Here is a 23,723-nt window from a genome sequence, read left to right on the forward strand (position 1 = left end):
TATATATATATATATATATATATATAGCGTGCTCATCATAATGGTCCACGCTACGATTTTGAGCCATTTTCAACAGTTAGATAAAAAAATGTTATTAACAAGTCAATAGTTTTTTAATGGACAAGTTTCAATGAAAATACTTTAAAGAATACTTATCTTCTACAAAATATATACATTTTTAAATAAAAATATTATATTTTACATAATAATACAGAATAACACTTCAAAGTAATCCAAATAAAAACATAAAGGCTTAGACAATTTTCTAGTCAAGAAAAAATCAAATTTTTTCGTTAAAGGAAGCTGGATAAAAATATAAGTAATTGATAATTTGGTGACAAATGTAATATATATACTCAACATTAAATGCTTATGTTTTAAATGGTCAGTATTTCAATTCATGTTGATGAAACATTTTTTATATTCATGTATATGCTGTTCGCTTCTGAAATCTTTAGACAAGTTTTTTAAATTCATTATACATTAACATCATTCCACGATACAAAATATGCTCTTGCGAGAATCGAACAGTTGCGAGTTTTATACGATAACTTGTGCGGTCTCTTTTGTACATATGTTAATACATTTTATACGTTAATACACTTTACGTGAAACCGGTCTGAAAAGTTGCACTTTCGCATATATATTAGAAAATTTACAGCTGTAGATGCATTTTATTTAACTAAATATCTATTCTTTGTGTAATGATGTGACAATACGTCACAAAAATATTGTAAAAGAAAGTAACAGACTTTATACCTACAAATTTTGCAAGATAATTAAAATAAAAAAAAAATCATATATATCAACATCTTACATTCTAGTTACGTCTGATCAAGATTTAAAATTAGGGGATGAGAATTGTTAATTGTGTAATATCTATACTCGATTTTGATCTTAATAGAATATCTCTTGCCTTAAGATTACACATTTTCAGAAATTATAACTATGTATTTCTTAGCATATGTATTTTATTAAATATTAAAAATTAAGCTACTGATCAAAATGTACACACGCCAAATTCTTAATGCATGCGTTATAAAAAATAATAACTTACTGCAGACAGCAGAATCCTCGTCCACGCCATCTGGGCAATCCCGGTCACCATCACAATGCCATATATTAGGTATGCATCTGCCACTGGTGCACTTGAACTCTGATTCTTTGCATTCCTGGGTATCTGAAACGTTCATATGAGGATGATCGACAGCGTCAATCATGAAGATAGTCGCACACATAAGTTGCAACAGGATAAACGTGCACCGTGACCGGGACATATCCAAGAAGAGCGTTGAATTCCTGTCGAGCAGCATATCACGGACAAAATTGTACGGGCTGCACTGCACGTAAATCTTTACGACGGCACTAATTTTTTGATATTGTGAATGGCTCGAAGGAATTTATACCATCCATTCAACACAAAATGAATCCGAGTCTACATTTGAGGAAATTAAGACAAAAACTTCCAATGTTGATAATCCTTTGCTAATTCCTTTATCGTTAAAGGATCAAGGCCACGTTTTATTACTCCATTGATCAACGAAATGACTGCAGCACGATATTATTATCTAATTTTCCGAAATACAAAAACGTTTTTATCTATACCTTAGCGATTATAATACACTATTCTTTAAATAGGATTCTTCTGTGCGTCAATTCCACACATTTATATATATACATAAAATTATCAATCACTGAACGTCATAAAATCTTATTAATACATTATTTGATCGAAATGTTTGACAAACATATAAACAACTGAATCTTTCGACTCTCTATTAGCGGTACTTTCGAATCAAATTGTCGAATCAGCGAAGCACTCTCGCGAGAAACAAGAGATCACTCTTGCCGAATTCGTCGCTACTTTATAGAACGTGAACTTATTTTTGCAGCTCTTTCACATTCCACGCGCGAGCAGCATACGGATGCAGCTCCGGATTGTATCTGGCACACCTGACGGCGATGCGCTCGCGGTGGTAGTCGCGGATTCTGTAAGGTTGTTCAGTAAAAGAGCGTCTATATATGGATCTGGGAGCACAGTGGTGATACGTGGTAGGAGGAAAGCGCGAATCCAAGTCACGAATATTAATCCTTGTGTTGCGCATTTAGAACGTTTCTTATATTCGTGCGTTTGTGTCGGGAAATCGCATATACGTATATGCGATTCGTATACAAGCCCGAATCGCGGTAACATGACTAGCAATATCGATAATGCGGCTATATATCAATACAAAAATATGAGAAGTAGTGCGCAACGGAAAATAATATCGAACTCCACAGTTATTAACGCATATAAAAAAAAAAAACACATATATACGTACAAATGTACGTGCGCGCACGCATATAGGGTGTTTCTTAAGTATTATCCAATATTTTAGAAATTCATTTTGGAGTTAATTCTATGGAGAAAAGTTTATACGAACATATGGTGTTAAGGACTCTGTTTCAAAGAATATCAAAAATTCTATAAAATTACGGTTTTTTAGTAGCTTCTAAACACAAAAAAGTTTTTTTTTTAACACAGGCCAATAAGTAAGATATAGGATAGGATATAGACATGAGTATGAATAGATACTTTATTTTCATCACAACTAAAGAACTAGCTAGTTGGAGATAAATAATTAAATTTAGACGAAATAATATATTTAGAATGAACAATCTTATATGTATACAAAATCAGATACGTTAAGATGCAAATATCTTCTATACTAATAGTTTTATTGTAATCTGCCGAGAGTTTTTGTAATTGATGAAATATAATAAATTTGAAAAAAATTATATCTCGTCCATTGTATGCGTATAAGTTCGAGACGGTAATATACTATTAAAACCTCGTTTCTACATCATTGACTCTTTACATGACGATGCGACTATAGGTCAGAAATAAAAGTAACCTTACTCATTTACTGATCCGAGATTGAAAAAGAAACTCCTTTATGTTTAGAAACTATTAAGAACAAACAATAATTTTGTAAAATTTTTAATACTCTGTACATCTCTCTCATTCTGAAACGAGGCTTTTGAGATCATATGTTTATATAAAATGATTTTTTTCATAAAATGTTCTCAAAATTCAACTCCTAAAATATTGAGCAATATTTAAGAAACATCCTGTATACACGCACGCGCATACACACACATAACTGATCGAATGCGAAATTATACAGTCAGTCGTTTTACATAATATATTCTGCTTTATAAATACGAAATTTATTCAAATCAATATTCGTATATACTTCGATACGAAGTAAATGTATAATCATAGTAACAATCGCGCGCCTTGAATCCAGGTGAACAAAAATGAAAATACAATGTTGTGCACGTAGTGTTACAAAATGCAATATATGCGTTATCTCTTGTAAACGTCACTTTGCATGACATACTGATTTGGGAATGAAAGAAAAACGCGTACATGCCATTCAATGAGCTGAAAAGCTAAAATAGATTAGGTAATAATACAAGTGCCACTATGCAAGCGCATTATATTGCAGGTGGTTATATAGATTATACATTTGCCCCATGTGCGCTATACTTCCTAGAAATGTGTTTTTCATATGACGTTGTTGACTTCTATTTTCCGTTACGTTATTATCAATTCGCTACTTGCAAAAACACCGAATAGTTTTGTTATTCGTTTATCGTATTCTAGACCAATTAAATAACGATTAATTCAGATATATTTTCTTTTGTGGGTTTCTTTTTCTTCCTTCTTTCAATATTTTCAAAACATGTTGATAGAAAAAACTACTAATAACAAATCATTATTATATTCGATAGTCATAATATATAACATAAAATCTGATTGATGCATTTCGATACGATCGATAGATCGATACAGCCGTTGCGCCAATGTGCGAGCCGATGCTCGAGCAAATCATGCGACTCTATATACACTGTGCCACGCATGAACTGGCTTTCACCATAATTATATGGTGCGTCGGTAGCCGCCGTACACTGTCGACATCGGCGCGGCATCGGTCGAATTGGTTCTCTTCGTCATCGTCATCTGATGCAACGAACATAAGCTTTGCGCTGTGAAATGCAACGATCTTAAACATGGACAGGGCCATGCTGATGAAGGAAGAACCGACGCTAAGAATGAGTTCCAATATAAAAGAAGCAAAGGGTGAAGAAACGATTTCGGGATCTGATGCAATATCGACTGGGCCTTGCGGCCGAGACGCGTTGCATCAGAGCAATGCCATTGAACTGCATCTTAGGTCACGGCGATCAAAGTGAGGAGGGAAGGTATAATATAGCACTTCTCTTAGAATGAATTAACGCAAAAAGCGGAAAATATGATGATAAAAAGTTTCAAATATATTTTAATTGATAATTTGATATGTTAAAACAAAAGTTTAACACTTGAAGACGCTTGAATAATGTGTTCGAACTTCTCGAAGGCATAATATGAAAGTAGCTGCGCTTTTTTGGTTGATTTCCTTCTTATATAAATGTGAATATCTAAAAACTATTGAACCTAGCGTATTCAAAAAACTTTTTTCGTGCTCAATACTTTTTGTCAACTATTTCAACAATATGTCATTACTCTATTTTTTTATACTTTAATGAATCTGTAAGAAATAGTACATATTTTGTTAACATTTCATTAGTTTTCAAATTACAAAGTTTTTGTAATAATTGTAAATTTTTAATAATGGCCCTTATCCAAATAATAAAATAACATTAGAGGACGTCATATTGACGCAACAGTGATATCACAGACATCATGTGGACATCAATATAGTGTTCATATTGCCTTTAGGACTCATTGTATATCGCATGTTTCCGTGTTCAACTTCCGTAAATCTGAGGAAACATTAAATATTTTGTGCTTTTTCAACATTTTTAATAATTATCCTTAAAATTCATAGCATTTGAATATTAAAAATATAATTTATGATGAAATACATTTAGCAATGTTTTAGTTATTTTCATTTCTTGTTTCAATGATTTCATTGTTGATTTCAAGGATTTCAGCGATTTATCTCCACTAGGAAGAAAACAACTTTATTCTACATTTTCGATTTATTTCTTCATGAGAAATTACCATTACGAGACACTACATGTTCGCATTTAATTTTATACTTATCATTTTGAAGTATAACTTTTAAACAAATAATCTAGCCAAAAGTTAAAATTTATAATAAATTGATCATAATTAGAAATGAAGTTTAACCGTCCTAGAGAAAATCACCGTACATTTAAAAATCAAACTAATTGCTAGAGATTTATCAGAAGAAAAGCGAAATTTGTAGTATTGTTTAGATTAATAAAAGAAAATCGACAAGAGACTGATAATGAAACTCAAGATCACAAATTAGGATAGCAGATGATATGCAAGAAACCGACTGGGAATAAAAGACGAAAGGAAAAAAATCCAACTACAACGAAGCGAAATCTGCAAAAGAGTAAACCTCATGAATGTTTAGAGAAATAGATAAGAGCAATAAATCGATCTGATTTATTTAAGTAACATTAATTTTCGATTATTTTCATTACTCCTTTTTGCTTGTTAGAGAAATTCTTTTTTCTATCATCGTTTTCCTTTTATACACATACTTTGTTCTTTCTATTTTATTATTTTACGTCGTGTAGCACTCGTGTATTGCGATTCGTTCATATGCACTTACTTAATCGTTTATTTATTTGTTCAATTCGTGTAACTAATTTACTCGAACGTAAGAAATTTTTTATAGGAAAATAAACATTGCAATATGTAATCGCGTAAAATTATAAAAAGCACAATATATATACGTATAGTATTTCTTATTTGATATATTCGATATTTTCTCGGATTTTTTATATTTAATGATATTACTCTGTAATTATGTGATATTACACTGTAATTTTTAAAATTTATTAGTTGAATTAATGCTTTACTAATAATAGTCTCATTTTCGATTAACATCGTTACTCGCTGTGTAAAACATTAAAAAAAAAATTTTTTTAACACATGTATATAAATTTATCGCATGTACACATATGAATTTTCAAAGTACACACACATTTAATTTCATATATTTAAAATATAATATTAAAACTTAGATTTCAAAAGAATTTTTTCAATCAAGCGGGCAAATAATTAAATAATTTAATAAACAAATAAGACAGGAGCACGAATATATATTCTAGTTTTATTTCGCAATGCAGAAGAGCGAATTAGATCACAGTGTCTGATGCAAGACTAACAAAAGACTACATCTTACTCGAACTGATTCATACGCGTTTGATCGGAGAAAATTATAAGCATTGGGTTAGAGCAGAAGCAAGGATAGCGAGTTTTTAATGAAAAAATTTTTGCGGAACTGTACGCAGTGCAGTTATATAAGACATCATTTATCGTGAGATATTTGTTTATGTATAACTTTCTAATTCCTGTTTGTTTTTAGTCTTGCATCTTTTCTACTTATTTATGTTGTAACAAGATATTGCACTAAATCGTGTCTTTTGAATAATAGAAAGAAAGCCAAAATTTATTATTATATATTGCCAAAATTGTTGGTCACATGTTATCATTGAAATATTTATTTTTGGATTTATAAAATTTGATTTCTAAAAATACGCGACGATTATGTAATTATTATAATCTTTGCGTGAAAAATTGTTTCAATAACAAATCTGTGTATTCAAGAGCACATTAAGAAATAATAGTTTAATAGTGGTGTAAGTAATCTTTAGTTATTAAATGACTATGATATAAAATAAAATATATTTAATGATATAACTACTAAAATTAAAATTAAAATAAAATAATAATTATGCGAATATAACGATAGATACAGCACTTATATGAAGTGATTACTAATCTACAGAAAAATGCATTCGCGTAAGAGCACAGTGTCATAGAGGTTATTATGATATGTATTTATAGGAAGACAGAAAAGATAAGCAACTGATATACACAACTAATGTTATTAGTAATTACGTTGGTAAGATTACTCGCTCATAAGATTATGTATTTCCAGAATGTATTAGGTATTATATTAATAATCAAATCTTATATTCAAAATCGTCTCAAGTTTATTTTCAGATGTTTCGTAACCAATGAAATGAGCCGTACATCATCTGAAAATAAATTCAAGACGGTCTTTGATATAAGATCCGACTATTAATACGGATCTATGTGTGATCAGTTTACTCATAAAGATATGGGCTACAATCGTACATAATTAAAAATATATGTTGACAGTTGAAGAAATGTCAGAAATGTCAAGATGTCTTTGAAATAATTTTAACGAGTCTAGAAAACGAACTTAGAAGACAACTAACTTTATCATATGATAGTATTGGGTATATAAATTATTTCGTACCGTTTTTCGCAAAGTTCGACTTTATTTTACAATAAGATAAATACATTAATTAATCATTAAAATATTCTCCATTAACATCGATGACCTTACACCATCTATCGGACAACTTTCGGATTCCATCGCGATAGAAACTTGGTGGCTTTGAAGCGATGAAGTCACCGACGAAGTTTCAAACGTTTTCAATTGAGTCGAAGTATGTATCCGATAAGGAATGTTGCATCGATCGAAACAAATGGTAGTCTGAAGGGGCTATGTCTGGTGAATATACCGTGTGAGGAAAGAATTTTCTAGTCCAAGTTTAAGATGATTTCTTTCATAGTTTCTGCTGTGTGCGGTTTAGCGTTGTCATAGAGCAAGACGACCTTACGACTGCCTTGTGCAGTAAATGATCGTTTTTCCTCAATTGCATCGCTCAAACGGATTAATTGTTGTTGGTAGAGCTCTGTTTTAATTGTCTGACCTGGTTCAAGGAGATCAGAGTACAGCACACCCTTCTAATCCCACCATATGCAAAGAAGAACCTTCTTGCCGAAGTATTTAGGTTTGCTATTGATGTCGTCGGTTGACCAGGGTCCATCCATGATTTTTTGCGTTTAGGATTATCGTACGTAATCCATTTTCCAACGGCAGTTACAATTTTATGCAAAAAATCTTTTTTATGTACTTTGACGAGCAAAGAAATACATATAGTCAACCGACGATTTTTGATGTCAGCAGTCAGCTCGTGTGGAACCTTTCTTCTTTGTAAATTTTTCCAGTTGGTACAATCGAACCGAAAGCGTTGGTTGCGTCACTCCAAGCTGCCCGGCAAGTTCTTTTTGTGTTTGAGTCGGTTTCTCATCGAATAATGTCTGCAGTTCATCGTTTTCAAACTTGCGAGGCTGCCCAGCACGTGATTGATCGTCAACACTGAAATCACTATCTCGACTAAACCATTTCCTGCACGTTCTTTCACTCACTGCACCTCCTTCGTAAATAGAATAAATTATTTAGGCTACTTCAGAAACATTTTTATTGAGATTAAAAGCAAAACATATGCAATGTCGAATATGCTCTTTATCGTAAACCATGATGTTTACTACTGATTTTTAAGATTATGTTACTGTACTTAAATATCAAACTACACGGCATATTTGAATCTTGCATGTCAATACTTTAAAATAGCAAAAGGGCGCGACAGTAACTTAAATGATTAATATTTTTGTGCAAAGTTGGGCGGCACGAATTAATTAATACACCTAATACCTTCAATATCAAAATAATTATTGAAAATAAAAATGTCATATTTGCTTAGTTTAAGAAAATAAATTAGGTGAGAAAAAAAGTTGTAAGCTTATTTTGCAAAATTCAATCTTTATTCAAAAACAAACAAAAAAATATTAATCAGCGAAATATTCCCCGTTTGCATCAATGACCTTTCGCCATCTTTCGGGTAGCTTGCGAATTCCTCGACGATAGAAGCTCACCGGCTTCGAAGCGATCAAGTCATCAATGTATTTTCGTATCTCTTCAAAATAGGTAGTAATCGGAAGGCGCCATGTCTGCGCTATACGCCGCGTGCGGGAGAAATTCCCAGCCTAACGTAAAAATATGGTCCTGATATAGTCGCTTTCGCGTGTGGTCGAGCATTGTCATGAAGCAGGATCACTTTACGACTTCCTTGGCCAGTAAATGGCCTCTTTTCTTCTAATGCATCGCTCAAATTGGTCAATTGTTGTTAGCAGCGGTCTGCCGTGATTGTCTCAACTAGTTGAAACAATTCGTAATATAACACACCTTCCCAATCCCACCAGATACAGAGCAAAATCTTCTTGGCGTGGATATCGAGCTTTGGCGTCGATGTCGAAGGTTGACCAGAGTCAATCCATGATTTCTGACGCTTAGGATTTTCAAAATATATCCATTTTTCATCACCTGTCATGATACGATGGACTTTCTTTTGTATCTGTCGAGCAGCATTTCACAAGTGGTTTTTCGATTTTCTTGTTGTCTTTCATTCAGTTCATGCGGAACCCATTTTCCCACTTTCTGAATCTTTCCCATGGCTTTCAAACGAATTGAGACAGCTTTCTGCGTCACATTCAATTGATCCGCGAGTTCTTCTTGAGTTTGAGTATCATCTTCATCCAATAAGGCTTGCAATTCGTTGTCTGCGAACTTTTTCGGTGGTTTCCCACGCTCTTCGTTTCTCACGTCAAAATCACCACTTTTGAATTTTTTCAACCACTCGAAACATTGTGTTTTACCAAGAGCATGTTCACCGTAAGCTTCGACAAGCATTCGATGCGATTCTACAGCAGTTTTCTTCAAATGATAACAAAAAACCAATGCTGTCCGCAAATCGTAGTTCGTAGGCACAAAACTCGACATGTTTAAGATTATAGAAAAATATACCGGTGTATGGAAATACACTTGGGCTGTTGTGTGTTGAAAATCTTCGTCAGCTGTTAGAGGGAGATGATGGCGCTGCAGAAGCGGTCTTACGGTCCCTAAACTGATGGCTAGCACCATCTATAGGGAAATTCCGGTTTCATACTTCTACACCTGGTAGGTGATCCCATGACTGCCTTTGCTGTTTGTTTGTCTGTTGTAAAAAATTAGTTCTTATATGAGGAATATATATTAGACAATATTCTATTAGAGAAATTAAGTCCGATGAGATGTAAGTTGAAGATTTAATTATGTTGAGAGTGTTTTGTATTGGGACTTGTGTAAATAAGGATACCGCATCAAAACTCACCAATATGTCATCAGGCCGCAATCGGTTGTTTTGAATTTTTTGTATGAAGTGTGCAGAATTCTTGATTTTGGATCTGGTTTTCCCGTGAGTGGCTCTAGTCTTTTGACTAGATAGTGTACCAGTTTGTATATCGGAGAGTTTCTGGCGTTGACTATTGGTCTTAGGGATATCCCGATCTTGTGTATTTTGGGAAGACCATATAGTCTAGGGTACACCAGGTTACTAGGCTGGTTTTTGATCAGGTCTGAGAGTTTGCTGTTTTTTATAAGCTTAGTAGTTTGCTTTTTTAATGCTGACGTGAGATTTTTTCTTAGTTTCTCAAAGATGTCCTTTGCTAGATGGGCTTGTAGTTTTGAGTCGTAGTCTTTTATGTCCATTAATATGATTATATTGCCCTTATCTGCTAGTAGAATGATGATATTCGTGTCTTCATTTAGTTACCTCAGAGCGATTTAGTTACCTTACTTGGTATTCTGGAAAGGTGTTGAAGATTTGGCTTTCCTTAGAATATCAGCTGCTTTTAAGCGTATGTTGTTTGCTTGTTCTGGTTGGAGCATGTAAATGGAGGATTCTATGTTGATTATGATTTCTGTCTTCGATATTATAGTGGGTGCTATTGTGTAATTCAATCCTTCGGCAAAGGCGGAGATAGTTTCTGGTAAAACCTTTTGCTTGAGAAGTTTTTCACGGCGTTGATACGGGAACAGTTTTCTGTGGTGCCAATTTCTGGTATATGTCCTTTTGTTTTCTGGCCGTTAATATACGTATCTGCTGAAATTGTTCATATGTTGGTCCACTGTGGCTCATAAGTCTGGATGAATGGAAGAGGCCAGTTCCAGATGTGCTCGGAGTAATTTCTGGAATATGTTGTAGATTTAGGTTTTTATATAGGTGATGCATTCCTTGATCAATAAAGTCTTGTTTTTGTTTGGATATTAGCTTTTTGGTACTTAGATGATTTTTTAGCAGGAATTTTGGTACAATACCGCTGTCTCTGCAACTTTTGAAAAATGTCAATGTCATTCCGAAACTTCTGACACCACTTTTACACGTTTTATGTATTACAGCGTCTTCACCCAGAGCGGCACAAATCATTTCCGTAACATCAGTATTTTTCTTTAATCAAAATGTGAAAACAATGCAGCGCCTCAAATGCTGTTCATCGACCGCCATCGTGCTGTTTCATGAGGTTATGTCGTCTGCTTCGCCAAAGTATATGTTTTGAAACATTACTACAGAACTTAGTAATACACACTTACAAATCGCAAAAAGGCAGGAAATTATTAGTTTTAAAACGGAATTATAAAGTACGAAATGTGAAAGAAAACCGAATTAATGTGTATACCTAATAAGAGTCGCATATTGGTTCACCATAATAATTCAGAAAAGGTGCTGCCATGTTGCTTATATTCTATAGTTAAATACGGGGGATTAATTTTGCTGCGCGCAGCAAGATCTGTTCGGTTTTGGCAGCAGGTTCTGCGCGATTTCTGTTGCCAATCGGATCATCTATCGGCAGGCTTTGTCATCAAAACACGAGCTGAATGTGAACACAGATGACTATAGTTTTGGTGTGGGATTTTGATCAAATTTGCTACCAATCTGTGCGCAGTCTGTGATCAATTTACTTATTGGGCAATTTTTCCAGAAAAATTCTAACTTCTATACAATAAAATAACTTGACATTTTTTCGTAAAATGATTTCGTTAACAAACGATGTAACTTTAATACAAATATATATTGCTTTCTTTCGTCGAGTAATTAAAACGTGGCAAGATGTCGAAGTACAACGAAACTTAAAAAAAAAAATTATTTATTTTCACACATTTTTGTATTTTTATCTATTGCAAGCGCGCGTTACATTCCGATATAAGTTTAATTTTTTCACCTTGAGATGACGACTAAAGACTTCGCAGACACCAACACTCCGTACCTTTTACACAGAGTTATAGGCAATGCGTATATTTACCCGCTGCATATAGTTACCTTGACTAATAAGAGGAGATCACAAAGTGAGCGACCCACCACTTCAATAATATAATATTCGATTTCAATAATATAGTCTTAGTATGAACTTTTATTGAGCAAAAGAAGAAAGCGTAATTCTCAAGCATTTTTTAAAACATTAAAGTTAAAAATTCTGAACAAATAAACAATGTATGAACAAGTTTAACGAATCACTATATCAGAAACCGTATGGTTCGGCGACAGTACGCCTGATTGGTAAGCGCGAGATTGCTAGTTCGATTCTCGACAAGTTTTTTTTTTTAATCAGAATGCAATTTTTATATAAAATAATTGTAAATCACCTGGTTTATATATTTTGTCTACTTTCTATTATAAATTTATATTTTCCTTTCTTATATTCTGCTTTAACACTTTGAAGCCTTGGCCTTAAAGATGATTTATTAATGAGATCCTGGACAATTTTGATGTCTATTAAAACATTTTAATTGTTGATGTATGTTGTCGTAACTTAGCAACCAATATATCAATTTTAAGTTAAATTATAATAAATATATCAATTTTAAGTTTAAAAAAGTGTGAAAAAGTTAGCCAGGCCTGAGTTATACTCAGGCTTAGGACAGAGTGTCTAAAATTCGTTTTCGAAATTTCTATCTATTAAAAATAAAGTTATTAAAAAACTTCTATATTTGAGAATGTAAAGATATTATGAATAATTTCATTGTTTAAGTAATTAAATTTAAAAAATGATGAAAAATAAATTATAATAAATATAAATTTCTGTAATTTTCAAAAAGAAAAAAATTTGTATAATATCGTACTATCTGAATAACTTCCCGAAATCAGTTTTTTTTTAATGATTTGGAGCAGTTTAAATAACATATTACACATTCCTTTCTAACATTCCTATAACAGCGTAATACACTCGCGAAATAGATAAGTGTAGAACAGCAGTTTGTACAACACACAAGATATTATATTAATTAATTCCCTTTTTTCTTAATGACGAATATCATCCGGTCTTATGTGTGCGTACTAGTCCACCTGCTTCCAACAATTAATAAAACATATTTTTCATTTATTTTAATTTTTTATGTCAATAATCTACCCGAATTTGTTAATTCTCAGGAAAAAAAATCTTTAAATAATTTTATTTTTCATAGAGAGCAATTCTGAAAAAGAATTTCAAGATAGAGTGTAAAAAAGGAAAAACGTAAATTTTTAGTAGAAAATGCACAGATAAAATGTATAACTCATATAATTTACAATTAACCTATATAAAAATTGCATTCTGACCAAAGAAAATTCACTCACCGAGATTCGAACCAGTGATCTCGCATTTATAAATCATGCACGCTGTTGCCGAGCCACACAGTCTCTGGTATAGCACTCCGCTAAACTTACTTACATGGTACTCGGGATTATTTATCTCCGATTTTCTGGAAAATGCTTGAGAAGTATACTTTTTCCTTTTTCTTAGTAAAGGTTCACATCAAGACTTATAAACAATATTATTGAAATCGATGAGTACTACCTCGTGATCTTCACTCGTAAATTTTAAATTTAAAATATTGATTAATAAAGTTATTGTACAAAATGTAAATGGAAATCATAATATCACTTTCTTCGGTATGAATTTTAACGATTCAAGTAACAAATAAAAACAATGGGTACAATCAGCACGATATGGAATAATTTTATAAAAGTTAATCGGCAACCGTGATAAACTTCACTGGTCCAGGACATGATCTTATCTTTTGATTATTTGATATGTTATAGCACAATTCTATGGCATTACTTACTTTTACATTCCTCTGGGCTTTCATCGGAATTGTCAGTACAATCATCCGATTTGTCGCAGACCCACGAAATCGGTATACATCTACCATTGTTACATCGGAACTGTCTTAAAGGACAAGCCAGTTTACCTGAAAAAAAAGAAAAAATTTAATATTATGTAACACTATGTGATTAAATTGAAAAATTATTAGTATACAAAAAATATTTTAAATAAATGTAAAAAGTGCATAAAAAAATGTAATAAGCACACGAACGAGATTTATAAAATTACATATACATAACGTGCCAGAACAACCGTATTTCTTAACATCACATGTTCTTTGGGATGTTCTAACAAGGAAAGATAATACTTTGGATAGTTTTGGTCTTGATGCCCGTTATATCAGACAGTCTTGATGGCATTAGAAGTAGATTCATGGTAATAGGTATCAACCATTACAGTTGATAATCGCAAAGTGGAGGATAAACGAGGGATCGATCGAAGGCAAATATCCCAGCTGTGTAATATTCGTGAATAGTTGTCATAAAAAGTACGGACATGAAAAACTTCTAACTAATAGAAGACCGCAATGTATTCTCAATATAATTGCCTATGTTCGGAAGAATGAAAACATTTTCATAAAAAATAACAAATCAACTATAGATAAAACATAGTTATTTGATTTATATAATAAAACGTTTTATGGTAGGCTAGCAGTAAATTATTATCCATCTAAACTTTGTAATAATAGTCTACGGCGAAAATTGATATCTCGCTACGTGGGAATATAAAATGACTTTCATAAAATATAGAAGAATCTAATAAGGAAACCTTATGAATTTGGACATGTAGATCTGAAACAAACTTTAATATAATTTATAGGGCAGGAAGCCCCAAATACAAATATAAAATATTAGGTGTATACTAGGTGTAGAAGTATGAAACCGGAATTTTTTTGTAAAAATTACACGTCTGTTGTTTGAAAATGATAAAAAAGATTTTATTCAAAATAATGTCCATTGCTATTTATACATTTTTCCCACCTCTCCGGCAGTTTATGAATGCTACGCCAAAAAAACATTTCTTCTTTTGAAGCGAACCAGCTATCGAGCCATTTTCGTACATTTTCATACGAATTGAAGCGTTGTTCAGCGAGAGCGTGTCCCATTGATGTGAATAGATAATAATCGGACGGAGCCAAGTCTGGAGAATAAGCCGCATGCGTTAGTATTTCCCAACTGAACGCCTCGATCGTTTCCCTGACCCGTTTTGCTGTGTGTGATGGGGCATTATCATGGAGCAAAATGACTTTGTGTTGCCTTTTTCCATATTCCGGTCGTTTTTCACGCGATTTAAATCGATCATTTGCTGTTGGTAGCGATCAGTGTTAACGGTTTCACCAGGTTTTAGCAGCTCATAATAGATTACACCCTTCTGATCCCACCAAACACAGAGCATTGTCTTCTTTCCAAAGCGATTGCAGTGGATGTCGATGGTCCGCCTGGATTCATCCATGATTCTGACGCTTAGGATTTTCAAAATATATCCATTTTTCATCACCTGTCATGATACGATGGAGAAATGACTTTCTTTTGTATCTGTCGAGCAGCATTTCACAAGTGGTTTTTCGATTTTCTTGCTGTCTTTCATTCAGTTCATGCGGAACCCATTTTCCCACTTTCTGAATCTTTCCCATGGCTTTCAAACGAATTGAGACAGCTTTCTGCGTCACATTCAATTCATCCGCGAGTTCTTGTTGAGTTTGAGTATCATCTTCATCCAATAAGGCTTGCCTTATCTTCACTGGAATAAATAACTGCCACTCTCAAACGGCTTGAAGAAACGCCATGATTTTTTCACCAAATATGAGGGACATATGTACCAACTTAAGAAAGCAAACAGATTTAATTTACAGTTTACCCGCGATTAAAAAAAAATAATAGTCGTGTATTTTTTGATCACAGTAGTACAAGATAGAAGAGTGCGGAGAAATCCGGAAGTCTTCCTTTCTTCCCCATAAGAAAAACAGGTTGATGCTCTAGTCGAGGGCGGACTGCCTGAGGGCAATCTTTTCTCCCCTCCTCTGCAGAATCAACTGCAAAGTAACTGCTCACGGCATCATTGGAAACAGAGCGATCGTCACCAGCAAGGGAGATATCTCTTCCCTGCCCCATGATAAGGTATGAGCCTATTGAGGCGCGCGTTCAAATCTATACTACCAGAGAGTGCGCTACTAAACTAGGGTCCGGAATCCCCTCCCAAACACCCGAGCGGGCGCGGCGGGGTGTCAGTGTCCGCTTCCCATCGCAAACATGCGAAAGCGGGGGAACAAGATTAGCCCCCGAGCGGGATGTAAATTGATCGCGATGGAGCGCCCCGGAAGAATGCTACTGGCGATACCCGGGATATTCTAACAATACCGCGTAGAAAAGACACCCGGAGAAGTTTTTAATCGTTAAAAGTCTAGCATAATTCGCGGTCTGTCCCCGGAGACTGCGGGTGTCTATGATCAATTCCCCCACTCTCACGTAACCAAAAAACGTATGTAATGCCCACTTAGACTATTAATAGTATTAAAAAGTTTTTAGCTTTAAGTTTTGCATCGACCGGAACAAAATTTTAAATCAAAATATTTTCTCGCCCTTTTACGATTTTTAAGTGTTGACAGTAATCATTATAAAACGCCATGTGACATGGCGAGCAATTGACATACTTCAAAAGTCAGTATTGTTCATGATGACCATAACCAAAGAGAATATTCCATCCACCTATTCTATTTCATTTCAAGAAAAATACTGCTGAAGCTGCCAAAATGATTTGCACTGCATATGGTAATGCTATAATAAGTCACATAACGTGTAGAAATTAATATAAAAAATTTCGCGACGAAAATTTTGATGGACAAAAGATTAACTACATTCTAGACGAATTGTCAAGTTTGAATCAGACCAGTTGCAAGTATTATAAATCAAAACGCAGCATAAACTCAAAAAGAACTTATGAGACAATTGGGAGTCAGCCAAAATGCCATTTCCGATCATTTGCATCCAATAAGAAAAATTCGAAAAAAAAGGAAAGTAAGTTTTGCATGAATTAACTGAAGAAAACAAAGTAGGCCAGTGCGACAACACAGTTTTTGCTAAGCCGGTTCAAACAAAAGAATTTTTTGTATCAAATTATTACGAATGATAAAAGATGGATCCTATAGGACAACCTCAAGCGCAAAAAATTATAAGTAAATCGATGACATTCATTGCAAAGCCTAATATCCGCGCCAAAAAGGTTTTGTTCTGTATCTGATAGGATTGGAAAGATGTGCTGTATTATGAGCTACTGAAACCGGATGAAACGGCGGACTGCTACCAGTGACAAATCATCAATTTCAGCGATGCATTGAAGGAAATGAGGCTATCTATTGGACAAGGAAACAAAGCCATTCTACTGCATGATAACGTACGGTCACCTGTTTCTGAAGTGATCATCTACGCGTTGGGATAGGAACTTCTCCCGCACGCGGTATATTCGCCAGATATGGTCCCTTCGGAGTACTATCTATTCCGGACGATACAGCATCATTTGGCTGATATACAGTTCAGAACAGAAGTTCGAAAAAGCATCGATGACTTTATCGTTTCGAAACTGGTGAGTTTTTATCACCTGAGAATTCGCAATTTGCTCGAAGGATGACAAAAAATCATCAATAATAACAGGGAATATTTCGATAATTGAGCTTTTCTTGTTTGTTTTCAAATAAAGATTGAATTTTGCTAAAAAAACAAAGAAATCTCTACTATTCATAATATATATATATATTAAGAGAAGCATTCCTTTGTCTTCGAACGATCAGAATTGTGTAAAAAAGATGGTTGAACGAGTACTTTGCTATCTTCGTCTAACTATTATACATATAACGATCACATGATGTGGTGTACTACTTATTCTGACAACATTTACTTCTCAACCATTCAACTTTTTACAATCCAAATATAGAAATTTTATTTATTAAGGATGATACACTGATGCTTTCAGTTCAAAAGCGTCCAGAAGAGATCTAATCTATATCGGCTTTTACTCTACATTATGAATCTAAACATGTCTATGTCAAGATAAATGTTTTCAACTATGATAGCCGACGCTAAAAGAGACAACCGGTACCAATTCAACCTGTGTCTGGTTGGCTGCCACCGAGGTGGGAGCATGCCCATGCGCCTTCCAGTTGGGCTGTGTTCGGAAACACACAGTGTGCACACCAGTAGCCGTTCGGAAACATTGCATATGACTCAGTGTGCATTCGTATCGCTTGCAAACGTACAGAAAGTCGCACCAATTGTCATCAAACCAACCGATAAAAAAGCAGGGGGAGTCGGTACTATCTAGTTACCTGTGTCGTTTCTGTTGTCGTTAATCTTGTAATAATAGCAAATAATAATGTGATAACATTATATCGATAGAAATATGTATTCCGGTGGAAATTTTCTAGATGTTTCTTTGGAACCGTTCGGGAACGTTCAACACCTGAGGTTACACGGTACTTTCCCGCTACTTACTTCCACTATTTTCCCATTGAAATCACAAAAGCACACCAAGACTGATGTTTCCGAACGCAGCCTATATATTAAGTTCAATAATTGTACCGATTGAAATTTTTTATTGTTACACGATTTTCAGCCTTTCACATGTACACATAAAGTAAAAATTACTACTATAATTAGAGCTATTATAATCCTACTCTTTATATTATAACTAGATTATAACTAGAATATAACTCTTATATTATAACTAGAGTTATTTTCACGATTTTCAAACTTATGCGTTATGTAAAGCTCAAAATTGTATAACTCTCCATCTAGGAAATGGTACAATATACATAACGATATCTGTATCATTTTCTAGGTTGAGATGTCATATCATTTATGATCTGTATCATTTTCTAAGTTACATGATTTCCAGTCTTACATATATATGCATAAGATCGTAATAATTGGAGATATTAAAAGGTTTCTACAATAAATATACTAAACTTTAAATCATAGAAGATTGACTAATCACAATCAATTATTTTTCTCATATTCGACTGTGACTAGTCGATTTCTTACGGCTTAAAACTTACTATACCTATTGTAGACCGCTTTATAATTCTACCGTTATAACTAAAGTTACTTATGCGATTTGTATCCTTATGTGTATGTGCATTAAATTAAAAATCACATAACTTTCTATTTAGAAAATGATATGGCATACGTGAAGCTGACTGTATAATGACATCAGAAAGAAGTGAATGAGCACGATGACAAAACGAAAGCGCTATGATGTTGAATGTTTATTCAGCATAACATGCATCTGCACGCAGCATTGATCGAATTACGAAGGTTGTCCTTACCATTATACTTTTTAAAGGGTTTACTCGCATTCTATTGGGATGTCATAAGAAATTTATAACAGTCACAGATCAGAACGAGGACATGCAAGAATCTTGACATGTTTTATATACTTGAATGTGTAACATATAACATATAACATATGAATGTAACAAGTCAGCGTAATAGCCTTAACAATTATATTATTAAAGTTATTACAATGTTAAATCGTATACATACGTATATAAATGATTTAAAATTATAGTCACTATAGTATGGTATATCTCGGTATATACATGACCGGCGTATATACGTTAACATTTAGTAATGGTTTTCAACCATGTATCAAATATTATATTTATTATCATTATTGAAGCATAATTTATTCAGCGACCTGAGAGAGATATGCGAGCACAAATGCAAGCCAATATAAATGCAATTTACTAAGATTTTATATGACTTTATAGCTTACACATTATATGTAAGACTGAAAATTGTGTAGATAATCTTAATTATAACATATAAGGCAAAAGCGTCTAGTATACATTTTAGATCTAAATATATACGACTGAAAATCGTAGTAGCCCTAATCAATTTATTTATTTTAATCTATGTATACCAGACCTCACATATGCTTTAATATAAGTAGGATTACTTGTACGAGTTTTTACTTTGCGCACACACACACACAAAATTAAAAAAATTATATAATTATTACAATCCCTTTAAGGTTATTATGATTTTCAACTGTATACATACATCCGAAAAATTGACAATTATAGCCATTACATGTTAAGACTAGCTCTGACATGTTAAACCAGCTCCTATACATAAACAAAAATTACTTTAACAATTAGATATATTTTATTAACTCGAAATATAAAATTAATATAATTCATTGATTAAAATAACTGCAGGGACATGATTTCCAAAATATAATTTACATTACTGGTATAGCGATATTTATATGATATAATTTAGAATAAAATTTCACAAAGATTTGGAGTTGAAACGGCCGTCATAAAATCCCCCTTCGCGATTTTGCCGATATATTTTCGACACTTTATAAACGAATAATACTCGAAGATAGACATATTTCGATAAATTGTCTGTATCGCAAGACTAGTATAAATACGATAAGATGCATTCTCATACAACATTTTATCAAAATATAAAACATTATCTGATATCGTGAAAATTATGGCAATATTGCATCGATATTCTGATGTCATAAATATTGCTGCTTATTTTGTTCGAAAGAGAACACAATTAAACCAGAATTATTGTAATAATAATAAGCCAATACTTCGATTAAAATTATGGTGTAATAAATGAATATTTGTTAAAGCAAACATACTTTAAACACATTATGCTGCTTCAATGGCAACACAAAACATACATTAAATGTTTGTATACTATGGCCTGAATTTTTATTTGGAAAAATTTAAATTAAAATATAACTCACACGCAGTCATGAATTTTTTACGTGCGTTTCCTAAACGTTGTATGACATGAAATACTAATAACTGTTAACTGATGTTGATAGTTAATTTAGAGACACGTCCAACAACGGTCGTAAATAAATGAATAGTCTCTCCACGATGTGTATTTATTCTCTCCAGAGAGAACGTAAAAGTATCAGATGCGGTAGCGTTAAAATTCGCATTCACCATCGGCTGTAAGGACCTGTCTCTTATCGACGTACCCCGGAAGGGGGAGGTTGTACACGATGGCGCGAAAACGGATAAAATATAAGTGAAAAACTCGCAATACTATCGCGATGTATCGAAAAAGATTTAGAGCTAGCTCAATGAAAAATTCGATATGACATCGCAGATTCCAGGAAGGAAGTGGATATACCAAGCAAGCTCAAGGAACAGCTCTCGCTCCCTCTCTCCCTCTCTCTTTAACTCCTTATCGTCACATCGAAAATATTTCATGTTCGAACAATATCAGACTCACTTTCTGTCGAAAAGGCATCCGTCCCTGCCAGCGCAGCAAATGAGGCCAACGCAATGAGTAGCAGCACATCACAGGAGTCTCGCCCCATAACAACCCTCTTCCTACTCACGGTCATGTCCTTCATGCCTTCGTTCCACCACTGTATCACGGTGCACCACCACCACTAATACCACCCAGCGCAGCGACACCACCACAGTTGCCAACCTCTTGGTACTTTCTGCCACGATAGTTCTCTCTTCTTCTTTCCTTTCCTATTTCTCTCTCACAGTAGATATCGATCAACAATAACAATGCACTTTGTTATTGAACGAGACAGTCACTAGTGTAATTTCAAAAGCTACCACGCGGTCTAGCCTCTACTTTGCATTGCGTATTCGCTCCTTCCTTCTCGTTTACGCTGTTCTTTTTCCTCGCACTTCGGTTTGCCAGTCTCTTACTTGAAAGTGCATGCGGTCAAAAGTACACTCCGCGAAGTGGTGCGATTGACCGGCTCGCCCCGTGTGCGGATACCACAGTGCGTCTTACACGATGTACTCGTCCTTCTCCCTCTTACTTATCTCTTTCGAAACGATTCAACTAGTTTCTCTCACTCTTGATATCTGCTGTCTCTCTCTACTACGTTCAATTCCCCAACATAAAATAACAAACTTCTCTCTCGCGCTCCCGGGCGAGACTGCACCGACGAACAGTGACTGACGCACCAACATCGCGCCACCTGCGCGCGCATGTTCATTCCTCTCTGTCTCGCAAGCCGGTGAGGAAACGTGCTTTCTTTATCACGCCGCAGTTAAAGTATATATATATGTTCTAAACTTACGTTCACGCGCCTTGTATATGATGAATCTCTGAATATATATACGTACAATACAGTTATATATGATGACAGAACTTAACCCTAACCTAATCTTAATTCTAACTTAAATTCTACCACCCTGACCCTATAACTATCTAACCTATATTTCTTTTTACTTCTTTTTTCTCTAAAAGTAAACGAGAATCACTTATGCGTTCATCTTTAGTCTTATGAAATATCATATTTTGTCATAATTCAAAAATGTAGAGATGATATTATGTATCTCTCCTCCCTTTACGTTTTATATAATAACTTTGTTAATAATCAATAGTTTTAATTGAAAATTTAACATTTACATTCGTCTCAGTATTGTTCGATTGATTTTCAACTCAAAGTTATGAAATATTTATTATTTAGGACGTTATTCGTAAAATGTAGTAACAGTGTATAATTGGTCAAAGAGAAAAAGGAATGATGACACTTCACAAAATAGACTTAAACAATTTATTTTGTTTAAGGCACAATGTTTTGTTACAAATTTATATATTTATTCAAAATAAACTCTCACAAAGAACAATGAATCTAGTTGTGAAATTTTTAATATGTATATTGACTTGTCAGAAGAGAGATACAAAATGTTAGGACAATTTCAACAAAACAAATAGATGTTTAATCTTAATTTGAATTATTAACTTATCGAATAATTACCTCAATATGAAAATTTCGAAAGAAACCATATTAAATCTCTTTTAGTCATGAATTCACATTAGCAAAATACATGCTAATGTTTAACTTTGCATAGCTTGAAATGTGTACAGCAGAATAAAATATTAAATAACGAACAAAACACTCAAGTGTATATATATTCACATAATAATATTCATATAACAAAACACTCAAGTATTTATATATTCATATAATAATGTGCCTAAGTTAAAGAAAAAAGAAACATGTATAATTAAAAGCTAAAATATATCTTGAAAATATTTGAAAATGCTCGAAAATAAAAATGCGTTATAATAAATGCTGGCTATTGTGTATTAGAATATTAGCGAAGAGCGGTGCTATTGAATAAATAATTCCATAAATAATTATTAGGTTTCATCACTTAATAGCAGAGATATTAAAAAGGGCTATTATATCTAAAGTTATATGATACCATTACTTTACTAATAAGAAAATTAAAAACAAATCTGTCCAAAGGAAAGTTTTTGATGTCACTGAAGTAATTAATATAAATTATAACATCTAAATTTTGGATATATGGACACAAAACAAAAATTGGAACTTATAAAGGTGTATGTGAAATAATTGTGATTATTAAGGGAATGCCAAAATCGATAGCAAGCCTGATAAATATCGATAACGTAGAGACGATCTTCTAAATTTTATGTTACATAAACATTGATCGAATTATGCTATTCCTTTAATATTTCTTGTATTACATATAGATCTTACGTAAGTGTAAGTGCAGTATGTAAACGCGATGAGTGTGCATAATGTAAATGCGATGAGTGTGCGCTATTTTATCTTATTCAACGGAAAATCTAACCAAGGTATATAAAAATTGTCTCACAAATTTTTCGTATCTTTTTAGGCCTTTAAATTTAATTTAAAAAGATTCTAAAAAAATATTAATATAAAAATATAAAAATATTCTTTGAAATATTTTCCCGATTGGAGCATTGACACATTTGGTATGTACACGTTGCAGAATTTCTGTATCAGATAAATATTTACGTTTATTGATAGCTAAAAAGGTCAATTTGGAAATTTTTAATCGTTTTCACTACATATTGAGCAATACTCCAAT

At 33.4% G+C, this 23,723-nt stretch overlaps 3 protein-coding genes across 6 annotated transcripts in view; 1 reads left to right on the plus strand and 2 right to left on the minus strand.

The window, feature by feature from the left end:
• LOC106751666 (very low-density lipoprotein receptor-like) overlaps positions 1-21,800 on the minus strand; it is a 55,608-nt gene extending 33,808 nt beyond the window's left edge. For 2 of the 3 annotated variants that reach the window (XM_014632650.1, XM_014632649.1), the window contains exons 1-3: positions 21,118-21,800; positions 13,821-13,946; positions 1,058-1,180 (exon numbers count right to left, since the gene is read on the minus strand). In XM_014632650.1, the coding sequence (XP_014488136.1) occupies positions 1,058-1,180; positions 13,821-13,946; positions 21,118-21,241 (373 nt within the window). In that variant the 5' untranslated portion in view covers positions 21,242-21,800. The remainder of the gene's footprint in view (positions 1-1,057; positions 1,181-13,820; positions 13,947-21,117) is intronic. The other variant, XM_014632651.1, reaches the window with a different exon arrangement.
• LOC106751668 lies at positions 9,798-12,348 on the minus strand. 2 transcript variants are annotated; one of them, XR_001375085.1, is made up of 3 exons: positions 11,040-12,348; positions 10,054-10,910; positions 9,798-9,897 (listed from the first exon to the last, which is right to left on the minus strand). XR_001375085.1 is itself a non-coding variant. In XM_014632653.1 (2 exons), coding segments are annotated over exons 1-2 (378 nt in total). In that variant the 5' UTR covers positions 10,431-12,348; the 3' UTR covers positions 9,798-9,896. The 2 variants fall into 2 exon arrangements, 1 of the variants encoding a protein (XP_014488139.1); XM_014632653.1 differs by having other exon boundaries at positions 10,054-12,348.
• LOC106751667 lies at positions 17,876-18,487 on the plus strand. Its single transcript, XM_014632652.1, has 2 exons — positions 17,876-18,164; positions 18,279-18,487. The coding sequence occupies exons 1-2, from the start codon at positions 17,909-17,911 to the stop codon at positions 18,437-18,439; spliced, it is 417 nt and encodes a 138-aa protein (XP_014488138.1). The 5' UTR covers positions 17,876-17,908; the 3' UTR covers positions 18,440-18,487.
• Positions 21,801-23,723: the final 1,923 nt, after the last annotated feature.

Source organism: Dinoponera quadriceps, unplaced genomic scaffold (genome assembly GCF_001313825.1).
Source record: "Dinoponera quadriceps isolate SergipeBrazil2010 unplaced genomic scaffold, ASM131382v1 scaffold115, whole genome shotgun sequence".
Taxonomy (NCBI): domain Eukaryota; kingdom Metazoa; phylum Arthropoda; class Insecta; order Hymenoptera; family Formicidae; genus Dinoponera; species Dinoponera quadriceps.